Source organism: Gekko japonicus, unplaced genomic scaffold, assembly GCF_001447785.1.
Source record: "Gekko japonicus isolate JY-2015 unplaced genomic scaffold, Gekko_japonicus_V1.1 scaffold1798, whole genome shotgun sequence".
Taxonomy (NCBI): Eukaryota; Metazoa; Chordata; class Lepidosauria; order Squamata; family Gekkonidae; genus Gekko; species Gekko japonicus.
The window spans coordinates 271,293-280,598 of record NW_015170336.1 but is presented as its reverse complement, the minus strand read 5'-3'; the positions used below and the strand labels follow the sequence as shown (position 1 = coordinate 280,598).

Below are 9,306 nucleotides of genomic sequence, written 5' to 3'. Positions count from 1 at the left end.
CTACTTGTTACTGAATTGGAAGGACAGGGGTCGTTTCTTCTCATGAAGTCTCTGCATCCTCTTGAGTACCCCTCTCCTGCCCAACTGTTATCAAGCAGCTGCACTGAGGAAGACTTGGGTGCTGTTCAACAATCAAGGGGGAGGAGAGATGAAATAATTGGGGGTGGACGGGGATGACCGATGGGAGAAGTCACCAGTGCCCCATGCCCTGATTCAGAAGCGGGTTTAAAAACACTGGAGGTTGCCATTAAACTGCTGAATGAGACTTGTCTAAAAGTCATTTATTTGGTATTCATTTAGTACATTTTAATCCTACCCTTCCTCCAAGTTGTTGAGGGCAATGTACATGTTCTCCCTTCCATTGTATCCTCACGAGGACCCTGTGAGGCAGGTTAGGTTGAGACAGAGTGGCAGCGGGGGCCCGAAGTCAACCAGCAAGGCAGAATGAGGATTTGAATCGGGTCTCCTCCATTCTGGTCCAACACCCTAATGGCTACATGCTAACTCTAAATACTTTGGGGCTGAACTTTTAAAATCTAGCGTCCCAGGCCACAATGCTTCTTGTTTATCCATTGAACTGGATGGCAAAAATTCTTGAAATAAGAATATAGTTTCATTTAGTAGTTCTTACAGTTGTGTTCCTCTTTTCGTGGGTTTGTGGGTCCTATCAAGCACTTCAAAATATATTGTTCAACTTATATATAATGTTCAACTTATAGAAAACATTCCTTTTGAACTGTCTTCTGAGTTTCTGCAAAAGTGGGCAGAATTAAATATAAGGTGCAAGCTAAGGTCCAGAATTTAATTTTTTTTTCCTTTAGTTTATCCATCGGGATCTGGCGGCAAGAAATATCTTGGTTGGAGAAAATTATGTTGCAAAAATTGCAGACTTTGGATTGTCCAGAGGCCAAGAGGTTTATGTTAAGAAGACTATGGTAAGAGCCAAAATAAATTTTCTTGTACAGAGGCATCTGTCACATTATGGTGTTACCCATAAAAACGAGACACTTTTTTAAAAAGAAAAAGCAGAACGTAAACCTAGACTTAGTTCAGATAATCAGTGGGACAAAGGCACATTTACTTGTAAGTAAATACCCTTGAAATTCATGAGACTTTCTTCAGCTTAGTATATAGGATGAAATGTAAACCAGTTTAAGTGGGAATGTATTGGGTTTAGTGATGTATAGGTTTTACCTGTTGAGGGCTGATAAAAACAGATTGCTTACCTGTAACTGGTGATCTTCGAGTGGTCACCTGTGCATTCACACCCATGGGATTCAGTGCGCACGCGCTGGATCGATCGGCATTGTGGCAAGCTCTTTAACGGATTTTCGCGCCCAGACCTCGGGCATGCGCAAGAACCCCACCACGCGTGCCCAGAGGAGAGGTCGCGGACATCCCGCCAGTTCCTTTCTTACCGCCGCATTGGAAAGACTTCTTTCTGTCAGTGTGATCGGTTCGCTTTTTTGGCTATTTGCCTCACGGCTCTTCGGATTTTTCCTCACTTTTTCCTCTTGTCTTTAGTACTTCTTCGTTTGTTCTTTATAAAACTAAAAAAAAAATTGTGTGACATATCTTGTATTTCCATGGATCTCAATGGAGTCTGATCAGCTGTCCGGCAGCAACTCCAGAGCACACACTGGCTATATTTATACAACTGGGAAAGAGCTTATAAATGCCACCTGTACTTTACTACAAACAGTCATGCTCACACCAGGATCTCTTGAGCAAGCAGGTCTTCATTAGTTGCATTTCAAGGGACAAGCTGTGGCCCAGAGGAAGAGCATCTGCTTTGCATGTGAATGAATCCCCAACATCTCCAGTGAAATGAGACAGACAGGAGGTGACAGGACAGGCCTCTGCCTGAGATCTTGGAGACTCACTGCCAGCTGAACAGACAGGAGGAGGAGGAGGAAAATAAGGGTTGGATTTATACCCCGCCTTTCATTCACAGTCTCAGAGCAGCTTACAATCCCCTTCCCTTCCTCTTCCCACAACAGATACCCTGTGAGCAGTGTTCCCTCTAAGCTGAGTTAGTGTGAGTTAGCTCACAGTTTTTTAGCCTCCAGCTCACACATTTTTGTCTTTGCTCAGGAAGAAGGCTCCAGAGCAAACTAATTTATGCAGTAGCCAAATCGCTCGCTCACAACTTTAATGCCAGTAGCTCACAAAGTAGGATTTTTGCTCACAAGACTCCACAGCTTAGAGGGACCATTGCCTGCGAGGTAGGTGGGGCTGAGAAAACAGCTCTTGAGAGAACACCTCTGAGAGAACTGTGACTGATCCAAAGTCACCCAGCTAGCTGCATGTGGAGGAGTAGAGAATCAAACCCGGTTCCCCAGATTAGAGTCCGCCTCTCTTAACCACTACACCAAACTGGCTCTTGATAGAGTTGACCTCGATAGTCCGATGGTTATCTCACAATAAGGCAACATCAAGTGTTCCAGCTGATTCATTTGAGTGCAGAGAAAACAATCAACTTGTACAGAGGAATGCACGCATGGAGGGTAGAAGCTGCTCTGGACTGGCGAGTTTTGTGCACACATCATAGCTCATGTTATCAGCATCCCAAATATACAAATTCCACTAGTAGAAAGCACCATCAAAAATTGCCAAAACGCCTAACTTACATGACTGGCGTAATAAGTCATGGGATTATTTTGTTTTTGATAAATTGACGGTAGAACTGGAACACCCTAACTTAGAAAGGCGAAAACTTTATTTTGTCAAAAAATGGGCACCTTTTGTTCAAGCAGTTTTAGGTCATACAAATTTTTCAAATATCAACATAGTAAATCAATCTGATATAAATATGATCATTTCGTATTAGTAATAAATGGCACATTAGGTTAAGTTTATTATTACAGTTTATTGTTATGATATTATGGTATTTACTTTTTATATCCTTATACGCGGTTCACAGCTTGTTGTTAATAATTCAGACGGTTTTTGAATGTTAACTTTTGTAACACAATTTTTGTAAGTTCATGATAATTGTTGAATAAAGTATTATTTTAAAAAATTGCCAAAACAATTTTTGATGGTGCTTTCTACTAGTGGAATTTGTATATTTGGGATTCCTGTGACACTAGTCTTTCCCCCTTGTTGTTTGGATTTACTACATGTTATCAGCTTAGCTTGCTATGAGATGCTGTAATAAAATGAGAATTTTTGTCTTTTTAGGGAAGGCTTCCAGTGAGATGGATGGCAATTGAGTCCCTAAACTACAGTGTGTATACTACAAACAGTGATGTGTAAGTGTTTTTATAGTTTTCTAAGTCTTTTTATAATATTCTCTTCAGGACAGTATTACAGACAGGTGCTTTTGGGCTTTGACCATGCAGTGAGGAAAAAGAGAAAAACTGAATGGCAAAAAAAGAGCACAAAAGTGAAAGGAAAAATAAAAATCAATTAAGAATGGCACAAAGTTTTGAGTTTTGTAAATCTGCTTGAAAAGTTTGATTAGCACTGTAAGATATCAATTAGGAGCCGCCCCGGGGGAGAATGCCCTGCCCCTGGAAATCTTAAAGCAGCCTGAGCCACCCAGACAATGTTAGATCGGGATCGACCATTAGGATGGCATGGAAGTCGAGTGCCATCTTAGATGTAATGTTAAATTGATATCTGTTATTGGAAATCGGATTATTATTGTTACCACCTTTTAATATTGTTATTGCTATGGTTTTAAGATTGTCATTTTTTGCATTGTAGTTTTTATGTTGTTGTAAGCCGCCCTGAGGGCTTGGGAGGGCGGGGTATAAATATAAAAATAAATAAATAAATATCAATTTGAGAAAGAAACGAACAGAATGCAATTTTCACACAAATATTTAAGTATAAAGTTCAATGTATTAGTATTAGCCAATCTCTGGCAATATTGTTTGGGTTTTTTAAAAATGTGTATTCAGACTGTTTATTTGGACAATGAGGTCTCAGTCCTCCTAAAGTTCATTACAAGCTGTTAGGCAGTTTCTATAGGTGGGCTTGGTTGAAGGCTTTTTCTCTTCAAGCTAAAATTATACACTCTGACACCCAAGAGGGCTACCTCGGCTTAGTCAGAGAGGATTCTTATGTTTCTCACTGGGATAAACTTGTTGAACAATGACTACAGCTCCTCAGTCTTTCCTTCCTTTACTCAGTTACAAGATAGGAAGCCATGAGAACGATTAAGACACACCTATTTAAGTATGGTTTTAACAGTAGAGTTCAACATGTTTGTTCTACTCAACTTGCTGGTATTCTTCCTCCTGGAGAGCTTCCCAATTGCTGCTCATATTTGACTCTTCCTTGCTATAGGCATGCCTTTATGTTGGCAGACCTTAATGCCCTACCATTTAGAGTTTTGCAAGGGAGGTATCAGTATAACATACTCTGATAGAGCATGTGACTGTGGTGCAGGTCGTGTAGACACCCTGTAGACACCTTTGAATGTAATTACTTTTCTGAGCCTAGATAATCTTTTTTCTTTTACATGCTCCAAAATGTAGATCATGTGGGGAAATTACCTCATTTATTAGAAGATAATGGCAAAACTATTACTCTTTTAGCTGCAAAATTTTATACATCTGTGATAGATTTTTGCAGCCATTCGACTGGGGTCTAGATTTTTCTATATTTAATCATCTGCTTAGAAGTAATAAGAAGCCAGCCCCATAGCCAGGATTTTTTAATCTACCAGGCCCTCCTCTCATGCCTCCTGACTAAGGATGCCAGCCTCCAGGCGGGACCTGGGGGCATGGCCGGCAATGAGTGCAATAATTAACATTTTAAAAATGGAAGTCGGTGGGCCTGGGCTGGATGGGAAGTCAGGGGACCGGGCCCCGAGAGGCCCCACTGTAGCTACGGGCTTGTAAGAAGCAGTGTGAGGTAGAGGGAGGGGGTTAGGCAGCAGGAAGTCATTATTAGAGCAGGACTCTATTTCTTTAAGGAGCTGCGATGGCTCAAGTGGTTAAGACGCTGAACTGCAGTCTGTGGAAGGTCAGTAGTTCAGCAGTTTGAGACCCGAGTTGCCGCATGATGGAGTGAGCTCCCATCTCTAGTTCCAGCTCCTGCCAACCTAGCAGTTCGAAAGCAAGAAAGTGCAAGTAGATAAATAGGTACCACTTTGGTGGGAAGGTAACAGCGTTCTGTGCGCCTTGGTGTTTAGTCATGCCAGCCACATGACCACGGAAACTTCTTCGGACAGCACTGGCTCTTCAGCTTTGAAACGGAGATGAGCACCGCAACCCTAGAGTCGGACTCGACTGGCTTTCGAGCAAGGGAACCTTTACCTTTTACCTATTTCTTTGGGGAATAAGACAGTTAATTAAAAGATCCTTTCCCATTTTTATCAATGATGGTTTAATATTTATTATTTTGTATGCCATCATCTATCTTTTGTATCATGGAAAAATATTTTTTACTAACATCTAGTACCAGGATATCAGATGGCTTGGATGTCGGAAACAAGTATACCTTGTCTGTCCATACAGCATTAGGTTTTCATTGTACATTTAGTCCTCTAAAGACAATTAATGTTAAGGTGTTAATGGCATTTCTTTTCCCATTTGCAGGTGGTCCTATGGTGTGCTTTTATGGGAAATAGTTAGCTTAGGTAAGTATCCATTTTTAGAATGATTATTTCCGTGAAGAGCCTAAGGAGAGCTGTGCTGGACAAGACAAAGAAGTTATCTAGTCCAGCATCCTATTCCCAACATTGGCCAGTTGTATGTTCGAGAGAGGTCCAGAGGCAGGACATGAAGGCTACAGCCCTACCCCACTGCTTCCTCCCCAGCAACAACCAAGTTATGCTGCTTGTAAACTGGAAGAGCAGCAGTTCAATTTGAAGATTCATCACTATTTAACCTCCTTTGAAAGCTATCTAAGCCACAGGACGCCACTACCACCTTTTATGGCAGCAAATTACAAACGTTCTGTGTGTTCTATGAAGAAATTCTTTCTGTTTTCTGGCCTGAATCGATTTCCAATAATAATTCTAAGTTTTTCTTACTATATTATATTATTATAGGAGAGGGAAAATGTCCCTCTCTCTGCACCATTCATCTCTTTTTATTGATGTGTGAGTTTTTCCTCTTAGACAAAGTGCTTTGACCTCTTTATTATTATTTTAATTATCATTTCCTGTATCTTTTCCAGCTCCAGAATACCCTTTTAAAATGGGGCAACCAGAACTGTACATCGGATTCCTAACATGACAACACATTATGATACTGGCTGTGTTATTTTTGATCACTTTCCTAATAACCCCTTGTGAAATTTACCTTTTCTTCTGCCGTTGTACACTGAACTGATATTTTCAGTAAGCAATTTATGACAGAGTTGCCAGACACCCCATGTTGGCTGGCAGGGGGACTTATCAGTAGAAAGAGGAAGGCCCAAGCTGTGTTGGTGGCATCACACAGGAAGTGATGTCATGACACCAGCAACTTCCAGGTAACACTCTGGTATTTGGGCAAAAACCCTATGGTAGATGTTGGCTTTTGCCCAAATACCAGAGCATCACTTGGAAATCGTTGACATGATAATGTCACTTCCTGTGCAATGCTGACAATGTGGCCCTGGGCCTTTCTCTTTCTCCTGGTAAGTCTCCACCCCAATCTTGCTACCAGATGCCTTGGAGTATATACACATTAGCTCAATGCTTTTATATTTAACCTAATAGATATAAACTCTAGTGTATTTAATGAAGTGAACTCTGACTCACAAAAGCTTATGCTGTTATAAATTTTGTGCTGCTGGATTCCTGTTTAATGTCGCTGCTACAGACCAACACAGCTACCCATTACAAATTAACAGGAAATGGAAGCTCGGTCTTCTTCAAATTCACTGCCAAACAGAGCATCTTCAAGCAGTGTTCTTCCTTTTTAACCTAAAACAGATCTCGACAAATTGCAATCCACCAACCATCTACTGCAGCCTCCCTGGCACTTGACAGCATTGCCAATTTTTGTATCCCAAAGCAATAATGGGAAGTTTGTTGAGCTCCTGGAGGTTGGCAAACATGTCTGGTGGCCTGTGCTAGGATTGGTGGCTTTGAGGTTCAACTTTGCCTAGGGCAATTATCTGATCCCCCACCCCCGACCCCAGCTGTTGATGCATCATTGATACTATTAGAAGGCAATTGCTCACACTGTCATTTTTAACAGTACAAAAATGTCATTTATAACATTACAAAACAAAACCAAAAATCCTTAAGCATCACTAAATCCTCTATTCTAGGTGGAACACCATACTGTGGGATGACTTGTGCAGAACTCTATGAGAAGTTGCCACAAGGATACCGACTGGAGAAACCTCTCAACTGTGATGATGAGGTGTAAGTAATTTATCTTTCAGACGCTTCTTCTTTACACTTTCTTTGGCTGATGGCATTTTAGAAAGACCCCAATCAATCCATGTAGTTGAGGAGAGGGAAGATTACTTCAGGTTAGTGAGAAGGTGGACTTAACAAGAATACAATATACTTCAATACATTTTGTTTAGAGAGCAGGAAGTGAAATTCTAGACTTACCTTATGAGAGCTTTCAGAGGAGCGGGACATAATTTCTTCTATGAGCCTCATAAAAGGCATTGCAACAGGATAATTTTTGAGGTCTTTGGGAAAGACTGGGCTTTTTATGCTCACGAGTCTCGTAGACCATCAGATCTACTGAATAATCCCAGGTTTAAAGTGAGCTGTTAATAAGTATTTTAATTCATAAATATGCTATTATGTCTGATAGTAAGTCTTCCTCCTCCTTCAGTTATGATCTGATGAGACAATGCTGGAGAGAGAAGCCTTATGAGAGGCCGTCATTCGCTCAGATACTTGTATCACTGAACAGAATGTTGGAAGAAAGAAAGGTATGGATGATAATAAAGAATATTCTCAGCCCTGATTACAGGGTTATCTTTGTGACATGGTTGCCAGTACAAGACTTTGGCTTAGATGCCACAGTAAATCTCTGCTGATGGAAGGGAATTCTGTCAACGGACTGGGACTTCCCCATCTTCCCCATCCCACAGCCTTGGGGACAGTGGAACACCCCCCCCCCCGAATAGCATGGTGGGAGAGTTGGAGGTCTGCAGCAAGAGGGGATTGGTAAAAACCGTCCCTCCCTTCCTTCCTTCAACAGAAATTTCCCACAGGATCCAATATCTTGTCCCATAGGCAGCTTCTGTACCACATGCACATCCCCTGGGTAGCTTGGCATGTACAGATAGTTTGTGTTAGTGTCATTTCTCCCGAGTATTTATTCTGATGGGTTAGCCAAATGATATTTCATATATCACTGCTGGATCATGTTCTAAGATGTTTCAAGATAGAAGGAAAAGAAATGGGCTGGAATTCTGTGCAACAGTAAGAACTGACATGGGTTTCTAAGTGTGAAATAAAACCTGTTTTGCTGATTGTTTTCTTCCAGACATATGTGAACACTACCCTATATGAGAAGTTCACCTATGCAGGCATTGATTGTTCTGCTGAAGAAGCTGCTTAGGATGGAAGAGCTTCATTTATTTAAGCACCCAAATACCTTGATCTTCTGGGACAAAAAAAAACCATGCAGTGATGTTAAATGACATATCGTGCTCTCTGTACAGGACCTTTTAACTACACATCAGTATCTTACAGTGAGTTCTGTCTCAGTATCCTGTAGGACTGTGTACATAAGTGTGTGTGTGTGTGTGTGTGTGTGTGTGTGAGAGAGAGAGAGAGAGAGAGAGAGAGAAAGAGAGAGAGAGAGAGAGAGAGAGAGAGAGCATATATACATACACAGACAGACGTATATATGCTTTTTGGAGTGAGAAAAAGGGCTGAAATAAATACATTGTTCTACGTTTTATAGACAATTATGTACTGATTTTTTTAAACTAAAAAATTGGATCCAGTGCAATCCCATGAGCCTCTGCACAGTGAAAGATTGGAGATGGTACCTAAAGGAGAATATTCAAATAACACACAAACACAAATAACAGAGAAACTTCATGCTCACTGTAAAATATAGACTAAGTTATTACGAATTTACTGCTTTTTAATGGGACTTCAAAATCTGCCACTAATGTAGGCTGCATCAATCTGCCTAGGACAGCCTTGACATAGAGAGAAACAATGACCACAGCACCAGTTCAATATTAAGGTAAAGGTTTCCCTAGCTCAAAAGCTAGTTGAATCTGACTCTAGGGGGCAGTGCTCATCTCTGTTTCCAAGCCGAAGAGCCAGCACTGTCTGAAGATGTTTCCGTGGTCATGTGGCCGGCATGACTAGACACCAAGGCACACAGGATGCTGTTATCTTCCCACTGAAGTAGTACCTATTTATCTACTTGC

General features: G+C 41.1%; 1 protein-coding gene across 1 annotated transcript in view; it reads left to right on the top strand.

Moving 5' to 3' along the window:
- The window catches only part of TEK (TEK tyrosine kinase, endothelial), an 88,050-nt gene extending 79,421 nt beyond the window's left edge, over nucleotides 1–8,629 (top strand). The window contains exons 19-24 of the mRNA XM_015418149.1: nucleotides 822–935; nucleotides 3,184–3,254; nucleotides 5,553–5,593; nucleotides 7,219–7,315; nucleotides 7,743–7,842; nucleotides 8,403–8,629. Coding sequence (XP_015273635.1) covers nucleotides 822–935; nucleotides 3,184–3,254; nucleotides 5,553–5,593; nucleotides 7,219–7,315; nucleotides 7,743–7,842; nucleotides 8,403–8,477 — 498 coding nt within the window. The 3' untranslated portion in view covers nucleotides 8,478–8,629. The remainder of the gene's footprint in view (nucleotides 1–821; nucleotides 936–3,183; nucleotides 3,255–5,552; nucleotides 5,594–7,218; nucleotides 7,316–7,742; nucleotides 7,843–8,402) is intronic.
- Nucleotides 8,630–9,306: the final 677 nt, after the last annotated feature.